The sequence below is a fragment of the Oryx dammah genome, unplaced genomic scaffold (genome assembly GCF_014754425.2).
Source record: "Oryx dammah isolate SB20612 unplaced genomic scaffold, SCBI_Odam_1.1 HiC_scaffold_18, whole genome shotgun sequence".
NCBI classification, from domain to species: Eukaryota; Metazoa; Chordata; class Mammalia; order Artiodactyla; family Bovidae; genus Oryx; species Oryx dammah.
The window spans coordinates 72,321,764-72,347,705 of NW_024070202.1; the positions used below are offsets into that span (position 1 = coordinate 72,321,764).

The following is a 25,942-nucleotide window of genomic DNA, read 5'->3' on the forward strand; positions in this document are numbered from 1 at the left end:
ACTATTTTGAGTGAAATGTTTGTTCAAACCCTCAATAACATCTTACAATTTTTAAGTAGCCTGAAAAGGTTACATTATTATAAATTCAAAATAGCTACTGTATTTTAAGGTTTTCACTAACATGAAAATAGCCTCATTTGTTAGGAGAGAAAAAAGTTTATATAAAGTAATAAATCATAAATTTTGGCAAAAGTATATATAAGGTACTGTCACGTGTAAATAAGGAAACATTCAAAAGACATTTTTACATAGAAAAAATGTAAGTAATTTGAGGAAAAATAAACTATTATTATGTTTAAATAATTAACACACAAAAGACATATTTGGATGCTGGTTTTAATTTCCCCAGTAGCGTTCATGAAGGTTTCATAGTTGATGGCAATGGTGCTTTTCCTTTCTGCTTAGCAGCCTTTTCCATTTTTATCTGAAAATTTAAAATATTTGTTGATATAATAATTTGTAAAACATCTTAAAGAAAAAAAAAAGTGGTACATACCTCATTTGGATTCATGTCTTATTTATCACAGCCATTTTACACAGTTATTTAGCAGTTCTTAAGCTGCTAAATACTAAAGCCACAACCTGATGTTGAAGGGACCTAACTGAATTTTTAAAATATGGTTTATTTGGGTATGCAAGCTCCCAATCCCTCTTGCTCCTCTTTTTCTTCTCTTTCTCTCAGAGCAAAGGCAGACTTCAGCAACACCTTAGAGACAGAGAGAGTGGGCCAGAGGGAGGGGAAGAGGCAGAGAGTCTCACTTATACACACTCATAAACACATACACACAGAGCTCAGCACACAAGAGAGACCTGAGGAGTGTTGACTGAACAGAGGACTCACACAATGAGCAAAAAAGCAAGAACCCTGCAGAGAGGGTCCTATCAAGGGCTCTGTGTGTGGGTGAAGCATTGTCAAAGACTGACAAGATTTTCTAATTACAAACATAATCAAGTATGGTTTGATTTCAACTTTACCAAAGCATTTTAGCAACGTAACATATATGAATATTGATTTGGAGAAATGATTATTTTTAATTGCCTCTAAAATTAAAAAAGAAAAAAAAAAAAGCTTGAATGCCTAACCTTAGATCCAGCCTGTGCACATTCCCTACATCATTACAGGAAACACCTAATCCAGTTCGATTACCCCTGGAACACATACTGCTTAAAGGACAGTTTCCTAAAATTCTGATTTCTGCATTGCAACAGTTACCTTCCAGAAGGTTGTCTTTCTCCACTGTAACTGAAACAAAGAAGAAGCTTGCATACCCTAAGAAGCAGCCTTCTGATCTTTTAGAAACACACGAAGTCTTTTCTGGGGGGGCGGGGGAAAGACTCCAAAGAACACAAAACACATCTTCTTCTTACTGCTACTCATGCTCACATACACCAATTCCCACAGGCAGCACCACTGCCTTGGCCCTGAAGGAGAAGGAAGAGAAATTATGGGGCTGGGTGGGTGGAGGCAGGGCCTCTTATCTTCTAATGTGACAGGAATAATACCAAGAAGGCAGAAGAGATCTAGTAAAATCAGTCTACCCAATCTCACCAACTTACAAATAACACCCTAATTATAAAATTGAATGACTCCCAGCTCAATCTCTTTCCCATTTTTTCCCCTTTCTCTCTCCTCTTTCAGTTGGTTGGGAACCTCATTTATACATACACTCAGGACTTCTCTGGTGGTCTAGTGGTTAAGACTCCACATTTCCACTGCAGATGACAGGTTCGACCCCTGGTCAGAGAACTAAAATCCTGCATGTCTCATAGCACAACCAAATATAAATATTATACACTCATATCACACTTATACTCTGTACCAGTAGTCTGTCAACAGGCCATCCGTAGGTCCCTCAAAGAACACTCCATTCTAAGACAAAGATTATAAGCCTTAGAATCAGACAGAAGAGTACTTGAATTCTCTGTGTGTGTGTTAGTCGCTTAATTGTGTCCAACTCTTTGTGACCCCGTGGACTGTAGCCTCTCAGGCTCTTCTTTCCATGGAATTTTCCAGGCAAGAATATTGGAGTGGGTTGCCATCTCCTTCTCTAAGGGACCATCCTGATCCGGACATTGAACCTGGGTCTTCTGCACTGCAGGCAGATTCTTTACCATCAGAGCTATAGGGAAGTCCCTTAAGTAGTGATTAACCACCTAAGGCAAGTTATTTAGCTAACAGCTTTGTAATTTCTAGAAAAGGCATAGTAATAGGTACTATGTAAGGGGTTGTTCCAAAGGTTTAATAAGATTATATATATATAAATCTAGGTACTTAGTAAGCACTCAATAAATGCTAGAATCCGTCTGTAATGCAGGGGACCCCCGTTCGATTTCTGGGTAGGGAAGATCTGCTGGAGAAGGGATAGGCTACAACCCACTCCAGTATTCTTGCCTGGAAAGTCCCGTGGATGGAGGAACCTGGTGGGCTGCAGTCCATGGGGTCTCAAAGAGTCGGACACGACTGAGCGACTTCACTTTGACTTTTCACTTTCATGCGTTGGAGAAAGAAATGGCAACCCACTCCAGTGTTCTTGCCTGGAGAATCCCAAGGATGGCAGAGCCTGGTGGGCTGCTGTCTATGGGGTCGCACAGAGTCGGACACGACTGAAGCGATTTAGCAGCAGCAGCAGCAACCGACTCCAGTATTCCTGGGCTTCCCTTGTTGCTCAGCTGGTAAAGAATCTGCCTGCAATGTGGGAGACCTGGCTTTGATCCCTGGGGTGGGAAAATCCCCAGGAGAAGGGAAAAGCTACCCACTCCAGTATTCTAGCCTGGAGAATTCCATGGACTGTGGTGTCCCTGGGGTTGCAAAGAGTCAGACAAAACTGAGCAACTTTCACTCACCCCTCTCATTTAGGGTCAAGGGTTAGATTTGTAGTAACATCAAAAAGGGCTTCCCTGCTGGCTCAGATGGTAAAGAGTCTGCCTGCAATACAGGAGACCTGGGTTTGATTCCTGGGTTGGGAAGATCTCCCAGAGAATGGAATGGCTACCCATTTCAGTATTTTTGACTGGAGAATTCCATGGTCAGAGGAGACAATCCATGAGATCACACAGAGTCAGACATGACTGAGTGACTAACACTTTTACACAACATCAAAAAGATCAAAGATCCTAAACATACAAACAAAAGCCAAAGCAGTGTTTGCTCATTTCAAACAGTACTTAGCAAATGTATGTGTGTGCTCAGTTGTGTCCGAATCTTTGTGACCTTGTGGACTGTAGCCCGCCAGGCTCCTCTGTTCATGGAAGTTTCCAGGCAAGAATACTGGAGCAGGCTGCCATCTCCTTCTCCAGGGGATCTTTTTAACCCAAGGACCGAACCCAGGTCTCCTGTGCCTTCTGCATTGTCAGGCAGATTCTTTACCAATGAGCTCCCTGGGAAGCCCACCTAGCAAATACATCCCCCTAAGGGAGGCCTGGCGTGCTGCGATTCATGGGGTCGCAAAGAGTCAGACACGACTGAGCGACTGAACTGAACTGAACTGAATACAGTGTCCAAATGGCAAAACACCTCTTTTTGCTCCCTTTTAAAAAAATTTTCTGGCATTAACACAGTATTGTGCAACTAGTTGACCTTTAATAATTGTTTCCTTAATACAATTCTCCTTTTATAGGGAAAAGAGACCAAAGGTCATCCACAATGGAAGAAAACAAGTTGACCTGATATATAAAATAAGCTAAGAAGCAACTCTTCAATAAGATATAGACATAGTTAGTAAGCTATTTTACCACAAAAGCTTCAATTATCAAAACCAACTTTTCCCCACACCCAATGATACCAATTAGCAAAAAACAAAACCAGACTTGGATGTTACTGCTTTCTACAGGCGGCCCTGAACCCATCAGATTCAGCTTCCTAATTGTCCTTTTCCCTCAATGGTGCTTGTCTTAAGTTTTTTGGAGTATAAGACAAGCACTAGTAATGTGAATGGTACAGGTCAGCTGAGAGAAAGTCGTTAGGTTTGAGTTTCTCAGTTTTTACACTCCATTCATCACATAGGCTAAAGAGTTATAATAAAACTACAACTAATAAATCCATAAATTCTAGGTCTGGATGGGCCAGGGATATCCCCTAAAACATTCACAGATAAGAACCCCCCCATTTACCTTGCCACAAGCAAATACTATTCACATGTTTTCAAGGCAGTCAACACTGCCCAAGTTCCTGGAGGAGGGAAAGAAGGAATTTAGAACCCTGCCCCTCATAAGCTTATGAGGAAACACTAAAAGCTCAGTTGTGTCTGTGTGTTTTCCAAGAACACTGATTTGTTTAAATCCTTGATGATGCTGCAATAATAGTCTCCCTATTCTCACTCTGACCATTTCCTCTTTCCCCCTGAGATTCTATCACACTTCTTTTTCTTAGATCAGTGTTTTCCAAAAGAACTTTCTCTGCTGCCCAATAAGGTATATACTCTCTGCGACCCCATGGACTGTAGCCTGCCAGGCTCCTCCGTCCAAATGATTTCCCAGACCAGAGTACTGGAGTGGGTTGCCATTTCCTTCTTCCGGGGATCTTCCCAACCCAGGGATGGAACCTGTGTCTCCCGCATTGGCAGGTGGATTCTTTATTGCTGAGCCACCAGAGATGCCCATATATATAGTATATATATAGTGTATATTATATATTATTAAGATATAAAATATATCATAATATATAATAATATCATATATTATCAATATATCATATTAAGATATAAAATATATCATTTATTGTATCTTAATAATATATAATATACATTATAGATATATGGGCATCCCCGGTGGCTCAGATGGTAAAGCATCCTCCTGTAATGCGGGAGACACAGGTTCAATCGCTGGGTTGGGAAGATCCCTTGGAGAAGGAAATGGCAACCCACTCCAGTACTCTTGCCCGGAAAATTCCATGAACAGAGGAGCCTGGTAGGCTACAGTCCATGGAGTTGCAAAGAGTCAGACACAACTGAGCAACTTCACTAGTTCACTGGATATCTCATTTCAGTTCAGTTCAGTTCAGTCACTCAGTCGTCTGAGTCATTGCCAACCCCGTGGACTGCAGCACACCAGGCTTCTCTGTCCATCACCAACTCCTGGAGTTTACTCAAACTCAAGTCCATCAAGTCGGTGATGCCATCCAATGATCTCATCATCTGTCGTCCCCTTCTCCTCCTGCCTTCAATCCCTCCCAGCATTAGGGTCTTTTCCAATGAGTCAGTTCTTCGCATCAGGTGGCCAAAGTATTGGAGTTTCAGCTTCAGCATCAGTCCTTCCAATGAATATTCAGGACTGATTTCCTTTAGGATTGACTGGTTTAATCTCCTTTCAGTCCAAGGGACTCTCCAACACCACAGTTCAAAGCATCAGTTCTTCAGTGCTCAGCCTTCTTTCTGGTCCAACTTTCACATACATACGTGACTACTGGAAAAACCATAGCTTTGACTAAAGACTATCCTTTGTTGGCAAAGTGATGTTTCTGCTTTGTAATATGCTGTCTAGATATATATGCTGAATGTCTTTCAATAATTGGAATTATTTGTACATGTTGGTATATTTCTTATTACTTAGAAGTAGCCCTTAGAAACTTCCATGTCAGGACAAAATCGATTCTGATGTAAAGTCAGATAAAAAAGGATACTTGCTACTTAATTAAAAACTCATTTTTTTAATGTTGAGGTTTAAGCCAGCTTTTTCACTCTCCTCTTTCACTTTCATCAAGAGGCCCTTTAGTTCCCCTTTGCTTTCTGCCATAAGGGTGTTATCATCTGCATATCTGAGGTTATTGATATTTCTCCTGGCAATCTTGATTCCAGCTTATGCTTCATCCAGTCCGGCATTTCACGTGATGTACTCCGCATATAAGTTAAATAAGCAAGATGACAACATACAGCCTTAACATACTCCTTTCCCAGTTTGGAATCAGTCCATTGTTCCATGCCTGGTTCTTAATGTTGCTTCTTGACTTGCATACAGATTTCTCAGCAGGCAAGTAAGATGGTCTGGTATTCTCTCTAAGGATTTTCCACAGTTGTGATTCACACAGTCAAATGAAGCAGAAATAGATGTTTTTCTGGAACTCTCCTACTTTTTCTATGATCCAACAGATGTTGGCAATTTGATCTCTGGTTCCTGCCTTTTCTAAATCTAGTTTAAACATCTGAAAGTTAGTTCAAGTACTGCTGAAGCCTAGCTTGGAAAATTTTGAACATTACTTTGCTAGCCTGTGAGATGAGTGCAACTGTGTGGTAGTTTAAATATTCTTTGGCATTGCCCTTCTTTGGGATTGGAATGAAAACTGACATTTTCCAGTCCTGTGGCTAATGCTGAGTTTTCCAAATTTGCTGGCATACTGAGTGCAGCACTTTCACAGCATCATCTTTTAGTATCTGAAATAGCTCAGCTGGAATTCCATCACTGCCACTAGCTTTGTTCATAGTGATGCTTCGTAAGACCCACTTGATTTTTCATTCCAGGATGTCTGGCTTTAGGTGACTGATCACACCATCGTGGTTATGTGGCCATTAATATCATTTTTAGCAGACCTGTTTCTCTCTGAATTATTCTAAATAAGCCTCAAGGCCTAACACCAGCTGTAAGTAAAGATTTTAATGATGATCCACAATCAATATATAATTGCCCTACAGTGTCTCTGTTACAAGTAATTGCTTAATGTAAGCAGATTTTCCAACAGACTTACCCTCTCCTGGTGTCGTCTTTCAAAGAAAGCCATATCGTCCTCTTCCGGTTTCCTTAAGGAAGAAACTTGACTACTTGTACCTACCAACAAGGAAAATCAAATCTCAGTACAAACCCTTGAACAATATGGGTTTGAACTATGTAGATCCACTTGGGTTATTTTCAATAAATACCTACTACATACAGTACTATATGATACTAGGTTGGTTGTATGCCCAGATGTGGAGGAACTGCAGATAGAGAAGGCCAACTGTACACTTTCATGAGGATTTTCAGCTGCACAGGAGTTGGGGCCCCTAATTCTGCTGTGCTGTTCAAGGGCCAACTGTAATACGTAACATTTGATATAATTATAAATTCTTCTGAAATAAAAAACAGAAAAAAAAAAACCTTTCCTCCTACCAAGTGATTTTACTTTTCAAACCAGAAATTATCTAAATGAATCACTGATCCTATTTCCTCTTTTTCAAAAAGCATCATAAGACAAAAGTAATGTTAGGGGGTTGGGGGGAGGGACAGGATTGACTGCGAGTTTGGGGTTGTTAGACACAAATTTATTACATTCAGATGAAAAAAAACAAGGTCCTACTGTATAGCACAGGGAACTATTTCAATATCCTGTGAGAAACTATAATGGAAAACAAATATTAAAAAGAATATATATGTGTGTTTTTAAAAAAGTAATGTTCACTGGTAAACATTCTCCAAATATTTAAGTGGACTGTAGCCTAGTTAGGCTTCTCTGTCTATGGAATTCTCCAGGCAAGAATACTGGAGTGGGTAGCCATTCACTTCTCCAGGGGATCTTCTCAACCCAAGGACTGAACCTGGATCTCTTGCATGGCAGGCAAATTCGTTACTATCTGAGCCACCAGGGAAGCACTATTAAATAGCACCATATAGCTATTTCACATCAGCGCTCAATTTTGTTCAACTACATTTTACATTTTGTAACTAAAAATTGATGCAACCCTGCCACAGATAATACACAGAAGTAACTACGGTCTGAATGTGTGTGCCCCCACCACCAAAATGCATATGTTGAAATCCTAATGCCCAGTGTGATGATCTTAGGAAGTGGGCCCTTTGGGAGGTTCTTAGGTTATGAAGGTGGAGCCCTCATGAATGGGATTAGTGTTCTTATAAAAGAGACACCAAAGAGACTTCCCAACCCTTCTACCACGTGAGGACACAAGAAGGCAATGCATGTGGATCAGGAAGAGGCCCTTCCCCAGAACACAGCCATGCTGGCACCCTTACCTGGACTTCCCCACCTCCAGAACTGAGAAGTAACTTTTTGTTGTTTATAAGCCACCCAAATCTATGGCATTTTGTTACAGCCACCTGAATGGACTAAGACAGTTTGCATAGGCAACCATAAGTGATGCTAATATCTGCTTTCAAATTTTTCAAAACTGAAATAATTTTTTAACTATCTCCAACTGACTATACCTTAACTAAAAACAACAAAACAAAATGACACAATTATGTCCTTTTGGTTTGGTTTTAATTTCTTACTTCTGTCTACATTTTATAATTTCGTCATTGTGTGTTGTTTTGTAAGCAGCCTTAAAATTCTTTATGGAAAAGCTCAGGGTACCTGGAAAGGCTGTATGAAAATAAAAGGAAAATTCTTACTTAAAAATATTTTTAAATAGTAGTTAGTTAGTTAACTCGCTTAGTCGTGTCCGACTCTTTGCGACCCTGTGGACTGTAGCCCACCAGGCTTCTCTGTCCATGGGATTCTCCAGGCAAGAATACTGGAGTGGGTTGTAAGTACCTCATAAATCATATAGTCTTTCGTTGTTTTTATTCTTATTTACAATAAGGAAAATGCAATAAAGTGCTTAAAAATAAATTCCATTCATTTTTATGTGTAACTTATGAATGATAAAACCTTGCTAACCTATGATTATCACTGTATTACATCTTACTTGGGAGAACCTAAAGTTTCAAGATCAAGGCAATTAGACCACTAGAGGGTGTTCTTATTCAGACATCAAAGCAATTACATGAACCAGAGTAAGGTTTTAAAGCTCCAAACTATAGTATTATCAGAATCTTCTTCCTGGGTGGCTCAGAGAATAAAACATCTGCCTACAATGCAAGAGACGCGGGTTCAAACCCTGGGTCGAGAAGATCCCCTGGAGAAAAGAATGGCAACCCACTCCAGTACTCTTGCCTGGAAAATCCCATGGATTGAGAAGTCTGGTAGGCTATAGTCCATGGGGTCGCAAAGAGTCGGTCACGATTGAGCTTCACTTCACTTCATAATTTAGCAGTTTTTCACAGTTAAAAATGAAGTTCATTGTTTTTTCTTAGTGCCTGGGTAATATGAAAGAAAAATTATAATCAAATTATGGTAATATTGGGGGAAAAACAGTAATCTGGAAAATATATCAATTTACATTCTTGTTTCAGTTCAGCTCAGTTGTGTCCGACTCTTTGCGACCCCATGAATCACAGCACGCCAGGCCTCCCTGTCCATCACCATCTCCCAGAGTTCACTCAGATTCACGTCCATCGAGTCCGTGATGCCATCCAGCCACCTCATCCTCTGTCGTCCCCTTCTCCTCCTGCCCCCAATCCCTCCCAGCATCAGAGTCTTTTCCAATGAGTCAACTCTTCATATGAGGTGGCCAAAGTACTGGAGCTAAAACCAAAAATATTTCTCAGTTTAATTTCATTACCACCTGTTAGCATTTCTGGAGAAGAACTAGATGATGCTTGAAATGCCTTTAGAAATGGGTGGTCCATGGCCGTAACTGGAGAGTCTAAAAATTCAGCTGATGGTGCACCTGAGGACAAAAACGTGAAGAATGAAAATTAAATCTCTGTTAGGATACAAGGAAGTTATTTCAAAAGTGAAATAAATTAGAACCTTAATTAGAACCCCAGTAGAATCATTAGAAAAATCCTTTCTGTAAAAAGAATTTTTTTTTTAGATTTTTATCTGCCATATAAAGCATAGTCAAATGGGTAAAAGTATTTTTGCATTTCTGAGAGATCTTTTACACAGAAAAAAAATTATACAAAAACACAACTATACGTCAGCAAAGAAGTATAAAACCTTAACACAGTCAAAAAACATAATAAAAAGTGAGATATTCAGAGCGGAAAAAAAAAGCCTCTGGTTGAAGAGGGCTGAATAAACGCATTTTTCCTCCATTCCTCACTGGGACACCATCTAAAGACAAGGAATGCAAAAATAAAGAAAACTTATTCAATAAAGGAAACTTATTCAACGAGGAAACATCCACAACCCTAAACCCCAACCTACAAAGACCTCCTGCTGAATACACTGACTTCTGGACCAAAAGGAAGGAAACTGCAGAGAGAAGTGGTAAGTGCCCTACTTCTTCATAAACGTCACCCTTCCCCCACATGCCTGTCCCCTTCCACGGGTAGAGGGGAGGAAATAAATTTTAGTCCCATTTGCTTTTTAAACTGAATCCTTTCCTATAAAGTGAACAGTGTGCTGTTCAGGACAACCGCTCCGGACTTCAGATTCCTGCTCCCTTCTTTTCCAGTTCCTCCCTCTTGTGACCTGTGGGAATTTCAGCCAAGAGGGCTCAGGTCCAGCCAGGTCCCTGTGTGTCCTCTGGTTGCTACGTACACTACTGATCTCAGGTGCTAAAGGCTGGCCTTAAGTTGGAATTTAATCTCCCGGCTTCTCAGGGCCTGGTAGCCTCACACTCTTGCACAGGAAGCCTCACAGACCTCTCAGATGCCTGCCTCTTTTTCTACTGAATTCCCCAGAGCTCAGGAGACCCACATGGAGCTCTGCTCTGCTGTCACCTTTGCCCTTTGCTATGACAGATGTCATGGCAGGCCTGCTGCCTCACAGCTCTGCTGCCTTCCAAGCACCCTCTATGAGCTGGGAATCACAGCCTCCTTCAGCCTCACAAAGGAACCAAATTCCAGCAGGATGTTCTCTCTACCCAGAACTGTACGTGGCTAGTAGGGCAGACTTCTCTCTGCTCCAGGCTTCCCTACATATAAAATTAAGACAAAAACATCTTATGTTTCCTCTTCTCACTCTCACCTCTCTTTACACCCACCATCCCTCAGAAGTCAAAAGGGGGAGGTTTCCTTTCTTTCTATTATAAAGATGCTTAAGTGATAAAAGACCAATAGTCACAAAAAGGCAAAGATGTTGGCTACTACCACTATTACTTAGCAGTGTTCTTAAAGTACCAGCCATTTTGTTTAATCAAAAATAAGAAGACTCATAAATATTGGAAAGGAAGAGGCAAAAATATCATTACAGTTGACCTTTGAACTATGCAAGGGTTAAGGGTATTAACCCTTTACATGCAGTCAAAATCTGCATATAACTTTATAGTCAGTCTTCTGTATCTCCAGTTCCACATTCACAGATTCAACCAACTGCAGATCATGCAGTACTGTGGTGTTTACTATTGAAAACAATCCACATATAAGTGGACCCTCATAGTTCAAACCCCTGTTGTTCAAGGGTCAATAATATTTGCAAAATCAACTAAAGATTTACATTTAAAATTCTAAGGTTAAGTAATAATGACTGGTCACAAAAGCTACATAAAATATTTCTTTTTCTTTTAATAAACAATCAGCTAGAAAATACAAAGGAAGGGAAAAACTCATGTATCATAGCTACAAAAGATGATGAAATACCTAGAAATAAAATTAAGAATTGTGTAGGACTTTTATGAAGATAACTTGAGAATTCCACGTAATTACACAGAAGACAACAAAGAAATGAAGACTCAATATTTTAAAACAGTATTTCTTTCCTATATTAATCTATACATTCAACTAAAATAATAGAATGTTTTCAAAAAATAATATCAAAGTTCTGAAAAAACTGAAAGGAAAGAATAGGTCAGGAAAATTCTAAAGTCATAAAATGAAGTCATACATAATAATTTATTATAAAGCTGTAGTTATGGAAACAACAGAGTAATTGCACAGAAATAGGCAACAATGAAGGCAATGAGAAGGCAATGGCACCCCACTCCAGTACTCTTGCCTGCAAAATCCCATGGACAGAGGAGCCTGTTAGGCTGCAGTCCATGGGGTCGCTGAGGGTTGGACACGACTGAGTGACTTCACTTTCATTTTTCACTTTCATGCATTGGAGAGGGAAATGGCAACCCACTCCAGTGTTCTTGCCTGGAGAATCCCAGGGACGGGGGAGCCTGGTGGGCTGCCGTCTATGGGGTAGCACAGAGTCGGACACGACTGAGGCGACTTAGCAGCAGCAGCAGCAGCAGCAGCAGACAACAATGAGGCAGACTAATGAGACCAGAACAATTTCTGGGTTGAGCTCAACCCTACCACTTAGTTGCTGAATAACACAGAATAAAATGTTTTACTATTCTGCACTGATGTTCCTTGTCTGTAAAAAGGATTAATAATAGCACCTCACTCAGAATAGTTATGAGGATTAAATGAGGTAATAGACATAAAGAAGCTGGACCAAACCCTGGCAGTACAAAGCCATAATTATCAGTAACATCACTACCATCATTTTTTGTTTGCCACTGATAATTGGGTTTTCTGTAACAGACGCATAAGCCTAATACAATCATGTATCCATAAAAACTGAAAAGAATTTATTTATGGAATTTAACAAGCTAGTTGTAAAATAACCAAGAGAAGAAAATACATAAATATGTCAAGGCAATCTTGAAAAAAGAACACAAACAGAAAGAATTTAACCAAATATCAAAACACACTATGAAGAATAATTAAAAATATTAAATATTTGCACAAAATAGATAAATAAGCCAATGCTATAAGATAAGTATGATAGAATATAGTAAAGATACAGTTTCAAATTATTTGGGAAAAAATGTTTTTGGATAACTTCTCATCAATTTGGACAAAAACTGAAATTATACACACCTTACTCTTTCACACACAAAAAAATTCCAGATACAAGAGAAGGCTAAACATAAAAACAAAAGAAAAATTAAGCATTAAATTAAAATGAAATAAGTTGGAATGGAATTTTAAAAAATTAAATAAAGTGAAGGAGAGCATATTTATAAAATGAGAGTAGGGTAAGGCCTGCCTCCAATATTTAAAAACTGTAAAACCACAACAAAATCCCAAAAGACAATTGATGTATTGGAAGAAAATACATCCAAAATAAATATAAAGGATTAGTACACAGCATATATATATAAGAAGACTTCCTATAAATCAATGGGGAAATATAAAGCATAAAAATGAGTGACTCATATGAACAGACAACTCACAGAAAGTAAAATGGCCACTGAGTATAAGGAGACTCTTCTCTCACTAATAACCAGGGAAATCAACTGACTGAAACAATGACAATATTTTCACACATTAAACTGGCAATGAAACTAAGGTTAATGACATCAATGATCAGTATAAATGTTTGGAAATAGGTAAACCACAACATCACTAGAGGAAGTATAAACAAGTACAGCATTTTTGAAGGGCAATTCAGTAGAATGTATTAAAATTTCACATATGCAGACACTTCAACCCAAGAATTTTACTTCTCTCCATCTACCTTAGACTCAAATTTACATAGTACACAAGGAAGCAAGTTCAAAAGCAAAAATGAATAAATAAATAAAATGGAACTAATCTAAATACCATGAACAAGGAAAATGTTTAGATAAACTGCTATGTGTATATATATGTATATACATATATATACACATATACAAATTGATGTACACATATACAAATATATATGTGTGTGTATGTATATATGTATGTGTGTGTGTGTATATATATATATATATATATAGACATACATACATATATATATATGGGTTTCCCCTGGTGGCTCAGATGGTAATGAATCCACCTGCAATTCGGGAGACCCAGGTTCTATCCCTGGGTTAGGGCATGGCAACCCACTCCAGAATTCTTGCCTGGAGAATCCCCACTGACAGAGGAGCCTGGTGGGCTACAGTCCACAGGGTTGCAAAGAGTCATACACCACTGAGCTAAGCACAGTATATATACATAAAATGTGGAATACTCTGAAGCAGTTACAAAAAACAAGAGATGTGTATGTCCTGGTATAATAATGCTTTAAAAAAATTTAAGTTAAAAATACTAAACTATAAAAAATATATGCTAAAAAGAATAATAAAAATCAACTGATGTCAGCAAATTACCCTCTATGAAAGAATCTGGGGTTAAGAGAAATGTTCCGGAGGGATTTGTACTTCATCTCTATTATTCGAATCTTTTATAACAAGAAAATATTCACTTATGATTACATAATTTTTATAAAGTAAAAATTTGTTTTTACAAAGTAAACGCTTATTATTTAAAAATCCACATAAACAGAAGTATTTACAGTAGATACAAAACAGAAAGAGACTCACAGACAAGAGAACAAACTTATGGTTGCAAACGGGAAAGATGTGGGGAAGGGATAGTTGGGGAGTTTGGGATGGACATGTACACACTGCTCTATTTAAAATGGATAACCAACAAGGTCCTACTATAGAGCACATGGAACTTTGCTCAATGTTATATGGCAGGCTTGACAGGAGGGGAGTTTGGGGGAGTATGGATACACATATATGTATGGCTGAGTCCCTTTGCAGTGCACTTGAAACATCATATACAAACATGCATGTGTATATATACACACATGTACAAAAGCCTATGTTTCCAAAATGAGGTAGTTATAATGGTAAAACTTACATACAGTAATTTAGGGTAACAGGTAAACTGTATCACATCAAATAAAATAAGTATTATTTCACTATTACAATGGAGCTTTGAGTTGGAATAATCTAAATACCATGAATAAGGATCGTTCCTCTTATGTTTTCTAATTTTCCTTTAATAATCAAACATTGCATATGACAATAAAATATTTTTAAAAATAAAAATCGAATGAGTTTTTTTTTTTGAAAATAACATGAAGAACTTAAAGTGCAAAACAAATATAAGGGTTCAGTATTGTTAGCACACATAAAAGCAAAATGACGAGCTTACAGTTCATGTATCATCACTTACCAATTCCACTGTCATCTAATCGTGTGTAGCCTTCTGCCAGCGAGCTGAAGCCAGTTAATCCTCCCATTGCTGCATAAGGAACATCCTGCCCCACTGGTTTTCCCTGAGCCAGTCTTTCTTGCTTAGTTTCCACCACTGTGTCATGGGCATATGCAGGCTGACCACAAGCACAAGTGAAGCAACTGTGAAATCCCGAACACTTAGAACCTGAAGCAAGATGTAAAAGGAGTTCAATGTTTTCAAATTTGGGTAATCAGTTATATGCCCTCTATACTAACTTAGCTTGGCCTAAATCACTTGAATTTTGTGCCGGGGTCCATCCCCGGTGGATCCACAGTAATTCGAAGGGGAGACGGAGTAGGCGAGGAAAAACTTATTTATTTAGAAATGTAGAGAGATTAGGAAAGAATAGTATAGTAGGAAAATTAGTGGAGAAAAGATTCTAAATAACTTGGTTTACGTGGAAAGCTAATAAAACCTCGAGACAAGAGGTTTGCACCATCTACGTAGGCCACTGGCGCCCGCTTGAATAGCGGAGGGTCCCTCTCACGTGGGTCTTAGAAGCCAGGGCAAGTAAGTAGACATGGTGAGCCTGCACGCCCCAGATGGGAATTCAGCCTGAAAAGGAGAGGGAGAAAAGACCACACAGGGAAAACCACTCTTTCCAGTGACTGGCCTGTCCTTTATTGTTCAGGAAAGCTTTTTATACTTTTGGTTGTACATAGAGATCAATGGATAATACAAAATTATGCAGCGTCAGCAGCCCTCACTCTTATCGAGACCAGACTTTCTCTCTGCATACCTAGCTGTATACACAAGTCTTAGGTGATTTACATCATCTTCTGGTCAGAAGGCCAATTAACATTTTATGGCCTTTTTCTGATAAGGGTCTGTCAACCAGAAAACTTATTTGCCCTTAAAAGTGTTGTTCTTTCCAAAGTCTGGTGCCACTCTCAGAAAGCACTAAATAAAGTTACATTCTTACATAGCAAGGACACAACAATTTATAACAAAGAGTACAGTGTTTATAACAAAGAGAAAATTAATTAACTCAAAAGTCTAGTGTTGTTAACATCAAAACTACTATATTCCTTTTTCTATACCCCAATTACATTGATTAATATCCTTCAGGTGCCTAAAAGATAAAGAATATGGAGGCCTGGCAGCAAACATTAACTCAACAGTGAAACCCATCACCAATATAATTTTTAGCTCTTTAGAAAAGGCTCTATATTTTTAAGATGTTTTAAGCTGCGTGCCTCTCACAGTTGAGGGGCTGTAAACAATCGCAAGTTGTAAAAGTCCGGGGGAACCTGTCAGGCAAGTTAGAGAGCCATTAGAGGGATTTGAGCTGAAACATTCCTTTCATATGCAGGAGACCAGTTGGAGCTCTAAGTTAACTTTTTCCAGAGAAAGGTGGTCGGGGATAGCCCCCTGTTATGTCAGAAGTGTGGAAAGCACAGTACAATAAGACAGGCAGACTCTGGTTTTGGGGGTAGATGCTCAAAAAAATTCAGCGAGGCTCCCTTAAGGCTCAACTCGCCTTTGCCCGTCGGACCCCTTAACCTCATGACCTTTGCCATGGGCGGGACTCCTCATGCTGGCTCCCAGCAATTCTGGATCTTTCATATACTGTCCTCTGATGCCAGTGCTTCTTCTTACCTCTACCCCTGAACTCCTTTCCTCCAGCCACTGCTCTTATTTCTAAAAGATGCTAAAGCATAAGTGAGTATGCAAAAACAACAACAACAACAAAAAAAAAAAACTGGAAAAACCAACTAGGACTAAAGGATACTGGGCTAAACACTGGAGAAGGAAGTGAAGGCCCTCTCCTCAAATACTGAGTTAAAAGCAGGTGTGGGGGGGACAACCCAGTAGTGAAGAAATAATGTAGAAACATGTCTCTGCATCAATTCCCCATAAAAGCCATAATGGAAGGCCAACTCACAGATACAGGAAGGATGTAATGGAATATTGTTTAGCAATAAAAATGAAAGAAGTACTGATGTGTGCTACAGCATGGATGAATCATAAAAACATTAAACTAAGTGAAAGATGCTAGTCTGGAAAGACCACATACTCTATGATTCCACTTACACGAAATGTTTAGAACAGGTAAATCCATTGAGATAGAAAGTAGGTTACTGGCTGTCTAGAGTTGAGGGGTAAGAGGAATAAGGAATGACTGATAATGGATAGGAAATTTCTTTTGGGGGTGATGAAAATATTCTAAAATTTATTGTGGTGATGGTGAACAACTTTGAATGTAAAAGCCACTGAACTGTACCCTTCAACTATATATGAATTTTTTAGCATGTTACTTATATCTTAATGAAATCACCATATATAAAAATATAAACCATATTGAAAGAGTCCAGAATATACCATTAACAAAATGCTTAAACATTCACACTTTTGACAAATATGTACAGAAACCAAGGAACATAGTAAATAAGTTTTATTCAAATAGTTCCATACTTAGTGAAACAATTTATGTCTGCCATTGTCAATAAAAATGTTTTATAACATACTTAATCATAAGATTTCAATTCAAGATACTACAAAGAGAACTGGGAAAACTATCTCCTGAAGAAAAATACTGGACTTAACTTTAAAAATATTCTACCTATTTCAAAGGGTTTTTAAAAGGATGATCAAGGGAAAAAGCATATGAAATGGTGGCTGGGATTTGGGTACAGGTATTGAGATACAGTAATTCAGTGGGTAAAGAATCTGCCTTTAAGGCAGGAAATGGGGTTTGATTCCTGGGTTGGGAAGATTCCCTGGAGGAGGGCATGGCAACCCACTCCTGTATTCTTGCCTGAAGAATGCCATGGACAGAGAAGCCAGGCAGGTTACAGTCCATAGTGTCGCAGAGTCGGACATGACTGAAGGGGCTGAGCACAGCACAAGCACGTTGAGATAAGGGTGCTATTGCCTACAAAGTGTTAAAATCATCAAGCTACATTTTGTTTTTCCCATCAAGTCATGTTTTATGCAGTAACATAATAATCTGCAAGCGAATCATAAAAGATTTTTAGACCTGTAAAATCCTTTTTAAGGATGATTATTCTGTAAATGGAATTCAGTTCGTAGAACATCCAGAATTTGAAATTTTGAATTAGATCACATCTAGTAATTTTTTAAAATCTTTTACTACTACTTAACCTTATTCAAATTACATGAGATTAGAGATTAAGGTCGATGACTACAAAGCATATGAACAACCAAGTTTTTCCACAAACTTTTAGAGTATGTGTTCATCAAATTATTCCCAGTTGTCCAATGTCACTGTAGCTGAATGAAATTGGCACAGAGACACATCAAACATTCAGTAAGGGGATAAAAGCATTCTGTTTATATATTTATCATAATGTAACTCACAGGCATTGCATACAAAGCCAGGCGCTGCACTGTGTTGATCAGCAAAGTGCTTACATCTGCAGCGAATGGGCTGTGTGCCGTTCAGAGGCACATAGAGGTAAGCCCTGCAAGGGCAGCCCCTCACTTGGCAAGGCAGACTGATGGGGCGCTGCGGAGGAATCGTTTCAAAGTCAGTTTTATGTTGCTTATACCTAAAAGAAATGAAAGGGATGAAATAATAGCACAATGCAGATACTGTCAGAAATTACAACTGGTATTCTTTTACAGGCAAAATGATTCTCATTTTTATTTTTTGTTCATTGTTCTTGTTAGTAAGGTGTAAATACACTCCCCTGAAATGCAGTACTTGTCACTTACGTTGCTTTGGTCAGAGAAAATCTTCACCCATCTAGATTTTTAATCAAGGAGAATTTTCACAGCAACATACAAAGATACAGCATATAATTCTCTTAAAATACTATTACAGATTCTTTAATATAGAAACACAACCCACGAGTATGAAGAAAAGCTCATGAAATTCTCTTTATCAAAGTGCATTATTTACATTTATTTTCACAGGTCTGCTATTTAGAATTGAAATAAGTTCAATAAACACATATTAATATAATTTATTTTAATATACTTTAAACTTCAAAATAAATTATAAACACTGTTAAAAGCCAAAACTCTTTGCTAAAATGCTGTACGTAATTTTCTCAGACCACTGGCTTCCTTCTCATTAGATGATACTCAGTAAAATCATATTAAATTTATTACTCTCAATATTATACTAGGTAACAAGTTAAAATAACAATAAGATACCATTTTTACTTAGCAAAGAGAGTCAAAGTTTTTTTTAAAAACTGTGCATATTTCACAACACTATAAAGAGTGTTATAAAAGAACCAATCCCATTTAATAGGGTTTCAAGAAAGAGAAAAAGATCCATCCATTAAGACAGATAGTTCATTTTTGAAAAAAAAAAACCCTAAGAAAATTATTCCATGTATATAAAGAGCTCTGTGCATAAGGGTAATATTAGCAACAGTACTTTAAATAGTGATGTACACAACACAAACTAATAATAAAGGAATGGATAAGTATATTACAAGAAAACAGTTTTCTAACTTTAACAGTGAAAACTTATCTTCAAATAAAATCTTTTACAGACCATAAGACTACATAAAATAGATAACACAGAATTGGCTAACACTAGGGGAAGAGCCATAAGTAGAGTCTGTCCTTCCCTTTAGCTGCCCCTCCAACTGGTGAGCCCCTGAGATTCTGTGGGAGCTCTGGGGGAAACATGGTGAACACAACTGGATTAGCCAGAGTATCAAGGAGGTATTAAAAATCTTGTGTGCAATTACTATGAACAAGGTGGAAACATTTCTGTGATTCTGTCATGAAAAACTGGTTCAATATTTATCACACGTATAATTAACAACTAAGGCTGTATATTGGCACCCTGCTTATTTAACTTATATGCAGAGTACATCATGCGAAATGCTGGACTCGAAGAAGCACAAGCTGGAATCAAGATTGCCGGGAGAAATATCAACAACCTCAGATATGCAGATGACACCACCCTTATGACAGAAAGGAAAGAAAAACTAAAGAGCCTCTTGATGAAAGTAAAAGAGGAGAGTGAAAAAGTTGGCTTCAAACTCAACATCCAGAAAACTAAGATCATGGCATCTGGTCTTATCACTTCATGGCAAATAGATGGGGAAACAGTGACAGACTTTATTTTCTTGGGCTCCAAAATCACTGCAGATGGTGACTGCAGCCATGAAATTAAAAGACACTTGCTCCTTGCAAGAAAAGTTAATGCCAACCTAGACAGCATATTAAAAAGCAGAGACATTACTTTGCCAACAAATGTCCGTCTAGTCAAAGCTATGGTTTTTCCAGTAGTCATGTATGGATGTGAGAGTTGGACTATAAAGAAAGCTGAGCACAGATGAATTGATGCTTTTGAACCGTGGTGTTGGAGAAGACTCTTGAGAGTCCCTTGGACTGCAAGGAGATCCAACCAGTCCATCCTAAAGGAAATCAGTCCTGAATATTCATTGGAAGGACTGATGCAGAAGCTGAAACTCCAATACTTTGGCCACCTGATGCAAAGAACTGACTCATTTGAAAAGACCCTGATACTGGGAAAGACTGAAGGCGGGAAGAGAAGGGGATGACAAAGGATGAGATGGTTGGATGGCATCACCGACTCAGTGGACATGAGTTTGAGTAGACTCTGGGAGTTGGCGATGGACAGGGAGGCCTGGTGTGCTGCAGTCAATGGGGTTGCAAAGAGTCAGACACAACTGAGTGACTGAACTGAACTAAACTGAATTGAATTATGTAAATAAAAAAAGTACATACACATGTTAAAACTTCTTAACAGCATCTGGCTTTAGATGGTGTCTTTTTTCTACATTTGTTTATATTCTTCATTTCAATGTTTCCAATGTTTTCACTTTTCTATTTTTAAAAAAATATTTATTTTTAATTGGAGGATAATTGCTTTATAATACTATGCTGGTTTCTGCCATATATAAGCATGAATCAACCATATGTATTCATATGTCCCCTTCCACTTGAACCTCCCTCCCACCTTCCAAGTTTCACTTTTATAAAAGAGAAAAATTAATTTAGACAGAGATCTCACTGAGCAACTGGTACTAAAGAAAAGAACTTTTTCCATCCAAGTGGGGTTGGTCAATTTTGAGGGTCAATTCTATGCTGTACCATTATACACAGATATGAGACTGGCGCTAAACGTATATAAGGATAAATGATAAAACTAACATAAGTTTACCAGAAAACATTGGAAGTGTCAGTCTCTCAGTTATGTCCAACTTTTTGCGACCCCATGGACTCTAGCCCACCAGGCTGTTCTGCCCATGGAACTCTCCAGGCAAGAATACTGGAGTGGGTAGCCATTCCCTTTTCCAGGGGATTTTCCCAACACAGGGATCAAACCCGGGTCTCCTGCATTGCAGGTGGATTCTTTACCACTTTCACTTCAATGGAAGTTTACCAAAGCTCTCTTCAATTCTGAACAATATCAACATAACCCTCATCCTCTGTTCCTCCAGTGTTTTTAGTTGGGGTTGCTAAATAAATTTCAAGTCAATCTACACACAACATTACTCATCCTAGCAACTGCCTAAGAACCTCTGGCAAATCTTAAGTGTGTAAACAGCAACTGCACAAAGACTATGTCAGGAAAGAGCCCCAGAAATGATCAGGACAGGAAGGCTCTCCCATGGCTCCTCTGGAATAGAAAGCTAAAGTTTTTACCTAAAACCGCGTAATAGTTTCTGTAATTTTTCCAAGAAGCAGCTTTGTCCTTTTGAGCTTTACAACTACGATCTGTAGCAGTGATAAAATTTAAAGTAGAAAATGACAAACACAGCCAAATGCAAATCTCAAGTGCAGGTAACACACATCAATGGCTGCAGCCTCATGTATTTCCTTTTCTTGTATGCTTGTATTTTTGTTTAAAGAAAGGTATATACATACACATACAATACACACACACACACACAACGTTGACCCTGAACAATATGGGTTTAAAGTGTAGATTTTTTTTCAATAAATACACAGTAGGCCCTCAGTGTTTATGGGTTCCATATCTGTGCTTAAACTAACCACATATCATGTTCCAAGGATCATGTTTATGATCCAAGGTTGGCTGAATCCACATCTGCAAACAGGAGGACCCAGCTATGGGGCACAAGCATCCCCAGATTTTGGTATCCACTGTGGGTCCTCTGTGTGTGTGTGTGTGTGTGTGTGTATAAATAAAAGAGAAAGGAATTCATATAAAACATTTCTTAACATATAAAAAGAGACTAGTAAATGTGAGGAAAAATGCTTCTATTTGTAGATTGGTAAACTTTTTAGTGTGGATCAGCTCAAGCCACTTTAAAATCAGTTTAGGGAATGCTACTCAGTACTCTGCTGCTGTTGCTGCTGCTAAGTCGCTTCAGTCGGGTCTGACTCTGCGCGACCACATAGACAGCAGACCACCAGGTTCCCCTGTCCCTGGGACTCTCCAGGCAAGAACACTGGAGTGGGTTGCCATTTCCTTCTCCAATGCATGAAAGGGAAAAGTCAAAGTGAAGTCGCTCAATCTTGTCCACTCTTTGTGGCCCCATGGACTGCAGACTACCAGGCTCCTCCACCCATGGGATTTTCCAGGCAAGAGTACTGGGGTGGGGTGCCATTGCCTTCTCTGACTCAGTACTCTACAATGACATAAATGGGAAGGAAATCCAAAAAAAGAGAGGATATACATATATCCTGATTCACTTTGTTATACAGCAGAAACTAAAATGGGCTTCACTGGTGGCTCAGACAGTAACGAATCCGCCTACAAAGCAGGCGACCTGGGTTCGAGCCCTGGGTTGGGAAGGTCCCCTGAAGAAGTGAATGGCAACCCACTCCAGTATTCTCACCTGGAGAATTCCATGGACAGAGGAATCTGATGGGCTACACAGTCCATGGGGTTGCAAAGAGTCGGACACGACAGAGTGACTACCACTTTTCAGAAACTAACACAATATTGTAAAGCAACTGTACTCCAATAAAAACGAATTTTAAAACACATTTGACAAAAATAAATTAACAAAATAAAATCAGCTCTGCAATCTGATGACTCATTCTCTACTACCTTGTCCAGTGGTGGGAGAGGCATAGTGAATGTGCTCCCCTGTCAAACCGAAAAACCCCCAGCAAAGCCTGCAGGCACCAATATCTTTATTATCAATGCTAAGAGGTAAGATGCTTAATGGTGATGGGACTCCATAATGAGTTCTAACAAGATACAACAGAAAAAATGTAAAATATAGCCCCCAAAATCTTAGATAATTTCTGCCATATTATAAAAATACCTGTTTTCAAATGTTTCTCAATTATCATCAATAATGTTATTTATAGAAGGAAGATATGCCCTGCTACAGTTTTATATTTCCTAATCACCAGAAAACTTAGCAATAAAATAACTTACCTATGTGTACAAAAACACAGTGTCTCTGGACCCACAAGTTTACAATCCATTCCCGTGGGTGATCGCCAACTCACATACAATCTGTTCTGTAAACGCATAGGTAAGACTTTTCTTTTGTATTCTTCATATTCCTCAGGAGTAAAAAGTTTCCCTCCATCATCCTCACCAACAATTCTACAACAAAAGATACTTCTCTTAAGCCATGTGTATTTCTTTTCTGGGTTAAAAATAATAAATTCTAAAATTAAGCTATACTTGTATAGTCAAATGTATAGTCAGAAGAAAGACTGCTGCTTTGGCTTTATTTTGTCACATTAGGCTCATGTTAACAGCAAAATTACACACAATAGTAATAAAGCTTTTGCTTCCCATATGAAAAAGGATTATAAATAATAAAGTCAATGAATTCGTAACATCTGACTTCACAGATCCAGGTTTATCACTGGAGAATTACCACATATTCATCTCAATTTCTCCTTTGATTCTGAAGTAAACATGCTCATTTTTCACATTAAAGTTGGAGACTAAACTGCTAAAAATTCTAATATTTTCCTCCTTCAAATGTACTTTGCCCCCAAAACAAAATAGTACAAAAATCATCCATGCTGAAGACAACATGATTAATGTCCATACCTGACTCCAAACCCTGGCCAGAAGTTTAAACTAAGATAGAACCCACAAACACCCTTAGATCTGCACCACTTCATATCTAACATATGCCTTGAGTAATCAGGCATATCATTTTCTAATTCTGGAAGTAAGACCTCAAATGTTTATGGGAAAAATTAAGCTACTGCTATTTCTTAATTTCTTAGGAAATTAAGAATTGTCCCCCTTGGAAAAAAGGAAGCACAACCAAAAGCATGTGGTCAAAACTGAAGAAATTTCTCACTGAACATACTCCCTTTAAAAGTCATGGAAAGTGTTATTTGCAGAATGTTACATAATTTTTAGTGCAGTCAGTGCCTTTTTTCATATTTTCAAGGCTTTAGCTATGGTAGATAAAATAAAAACCAATTCAGAAGCTATAAAATCATCACAACTGTCTTCCTTAAATAATTAAGGTACATAATAATAAATAAATAATAAAACTAAGGGCATTTTATTCTGAGCTAAGTTTTGGGCTATTTCATCTTTTTATAGCTACCAAGAAGTATATCAACAGCTACTGAAAAGACCTTAAGATCAATGCAGACTTTTAAAGAAAGAGATAAATTATATATAGTTCTAAACCAGTGTTGCCCAAACTTTATTTACAGAATCCCCAGGAGATCTAGTTCAAATGCAGATTCAGGTTAATATGTCTCAATGGGCCTGGCAATGCTCCCCAACGACGGTTACACTGCTGGTCCATGATGGCTACACTATGAGCAGCAAGGCTCTAACTTCTACAGAGAACTATTTCAAGTAGTTTATGTTTGGAAAATAATTTCGCCCCAGGCCCTAACATTTCATAGGCCAGGCATGAGACTACAATTGAAGGCCCACATTCCACATACCTAAACATCTAGGAATCTAAGGTGTCCAGTCAACATCAGGACCCAGCATAGTGCTCCTAGGGAACTGGAGGCGAAAGGAGCAGCTCTGCCCTAAGTAAGGTCTGGGTAGAAGCTGTTCCGGACTGCTGGCCTTACGTGAACCTAACCCGGAATGGGACCTGACCCATCAAGCTTCTCATCCTCACTTTTTCTGGCTCAGAATTACTAGATATTTCTAGACGTCACTCAGAAGTATACCACCTAGACAGTCCAAGGGAAGAGCAGTCAAACAGCAACCCCTTTACCCAAGGGATTTGGCGGGACCACCTTTAGATGGAGCAACCCCTGTGGCTCAGGTTTCAGGCTGCACCTGCTTCCCACTGAGGCAGTGATCGTCTGACTTCCCCTTTACACACACACACACACACACACCTGCCTCTCATTCAGTTTCCCAACTGTCAAAAATCTTTCTTGGGAGACCTTAAAAAAAAAAAGAACACATTCTTGCAGGTACACCAGCTTTTGTCAGGGCCCCAGGCAGTGAGTCACTACCAAAAGCCCTAGGGGCGGCTGCGCTTCCAGTCTCCGGATAAGAGTTTCTCTAGAACCAGTCAAAGTCTCTCCTAAAACCAGCACCTCGTGGTCCGGGGCACGTTTGGAAGTTCACGTCCCACCCTATTACAAAGTGAACATGCAAACCTAATGTCTGCTTTTACAGGCCAGGTGTACTCAACGTGTGATCTACAACGGCAGTTAAGAACAATGGACCTTTGCATAAATCTGGAGTTAATAATCCTTTCTCAAAGGGATCAGAGCCAGAGATCTTTTAAATGGCCTCGGAAGAGACTTATTAGAATAGAACTGCGTGTCATCACAATACTAGAAATAAGAAACCTGCAATCAAAGTAAGCCACCTCCACCAGCCCGGGAACGGGATTCCGGGAGCCAAGGCCACCCAGCGCCGGTCCCCTGCCCGCGCCTCCAGCACTCTTCCCGCGAAGGGGGTCGGACCGGCCTCCTGGCTCCGCAGAGGCGCTGCCTCACCTCCGGTACTCCAAGTACTCGTCCACTGCCGCCGCGCCGCCAGGAGGTAACGTCAGCCGTTCCATGGCGTGCGGGGAACCGGGAGGCGCCGGCTCCAGCCGCTCTGCGCACGTGAGCCGAGCCCGGAGCAACCAAAACCTGCCCCGCCCAGGCCGGCCGCGCCCCCTCTCGCCCGCTCCGCTATTGGCCCGGCAGGACTGCCGCGGTGACTGCGCAGAGCTCGCGCTTTCACCTGGCTGGCCACTCCCGGCACTAGAAACTCACTCTTCACGCTGAACCCTGCTGCTGTAGGGATGCTGTTTACCGCACTCCGCAAACCTCGCCCGTCTCCTTCTTCCTGGTCTGACAGGTCTCCTTGTAGTAAATA

General features: G+C 39.3%; 1 protein-coding gene across 3 annotated transcripts; it reads right to left on the reverse strand.

Annotated features, from left to right (window-relative positions):
• Positions 1 to 322: 322 nt before the first annotated feature.
• Positions 323 to 25,699, reverse strand: FAM221A (family with sequence similarity 221 member A). 3 transcript variants are annotated; one of them, XM_040259772.1, is made up of 7 exons: positions 25,576 to 25,699; positions 23,054 to 23,227; positions 18,064 to 18,254; positions 14,680 to 14,886; positions 9,369 to 9,473; positions 6,677 to 6,756; positions 323 to 424 (listed from the first exon to the last, which is right to left on the reverse strand). In XM_040259772.1, the coding sequence occupies exons 1-7, from the start codon at positions 25,638 to 25,640 to the stop codon at positions 356 to 358; spliced, it is 891 nt and encodes a 296-aa protein (XP_040115706.1). In that variant the 5' UTR covers positions 25,641 to 25,699; the 3' UTR covers positions 323 to 355. The 3 variants fall into 3 exon arrangements, with proteins under 3 accessions (XP_040115706.1, XP_040115705.1, XP_040115707.1); XM_040259771.1 differs by having other exon boundaries at positions 6,677 to 6,759; positions 25,576 to 25,698; XM_040259773.1 differs by having other exon boundaries at positions 6,677 to 6,759; positions 18,118 to 18,254; positions 25,576 to 25,687.
• Positions 25,700 to 25,942: the final 243 nt, after the last annotated feature.

Coding starts and splice junctions, on each gene's coding strand:
- FAM221A (XM_040259771.1), bottom strand. CDS start 25,640: ATGGAACGGCTGACGTTACCTCCTGGCGGCGCGGCGGCAGTGGACGAG. Junction 9,474..14,679: donor ATTAGATGACAGTGGAATTG/GTAAGTGATGAT, acceptor TTTTGTCCTCAG/GTGCACCATCAGCTGAATTT. Junction 425..6,676: donor AAAGACGACACCAGGAGAGG/GTAAGTCTGTTG, acceptor TTAAATTTTCAG/ATAAAAATGGAAAAGGCTGC.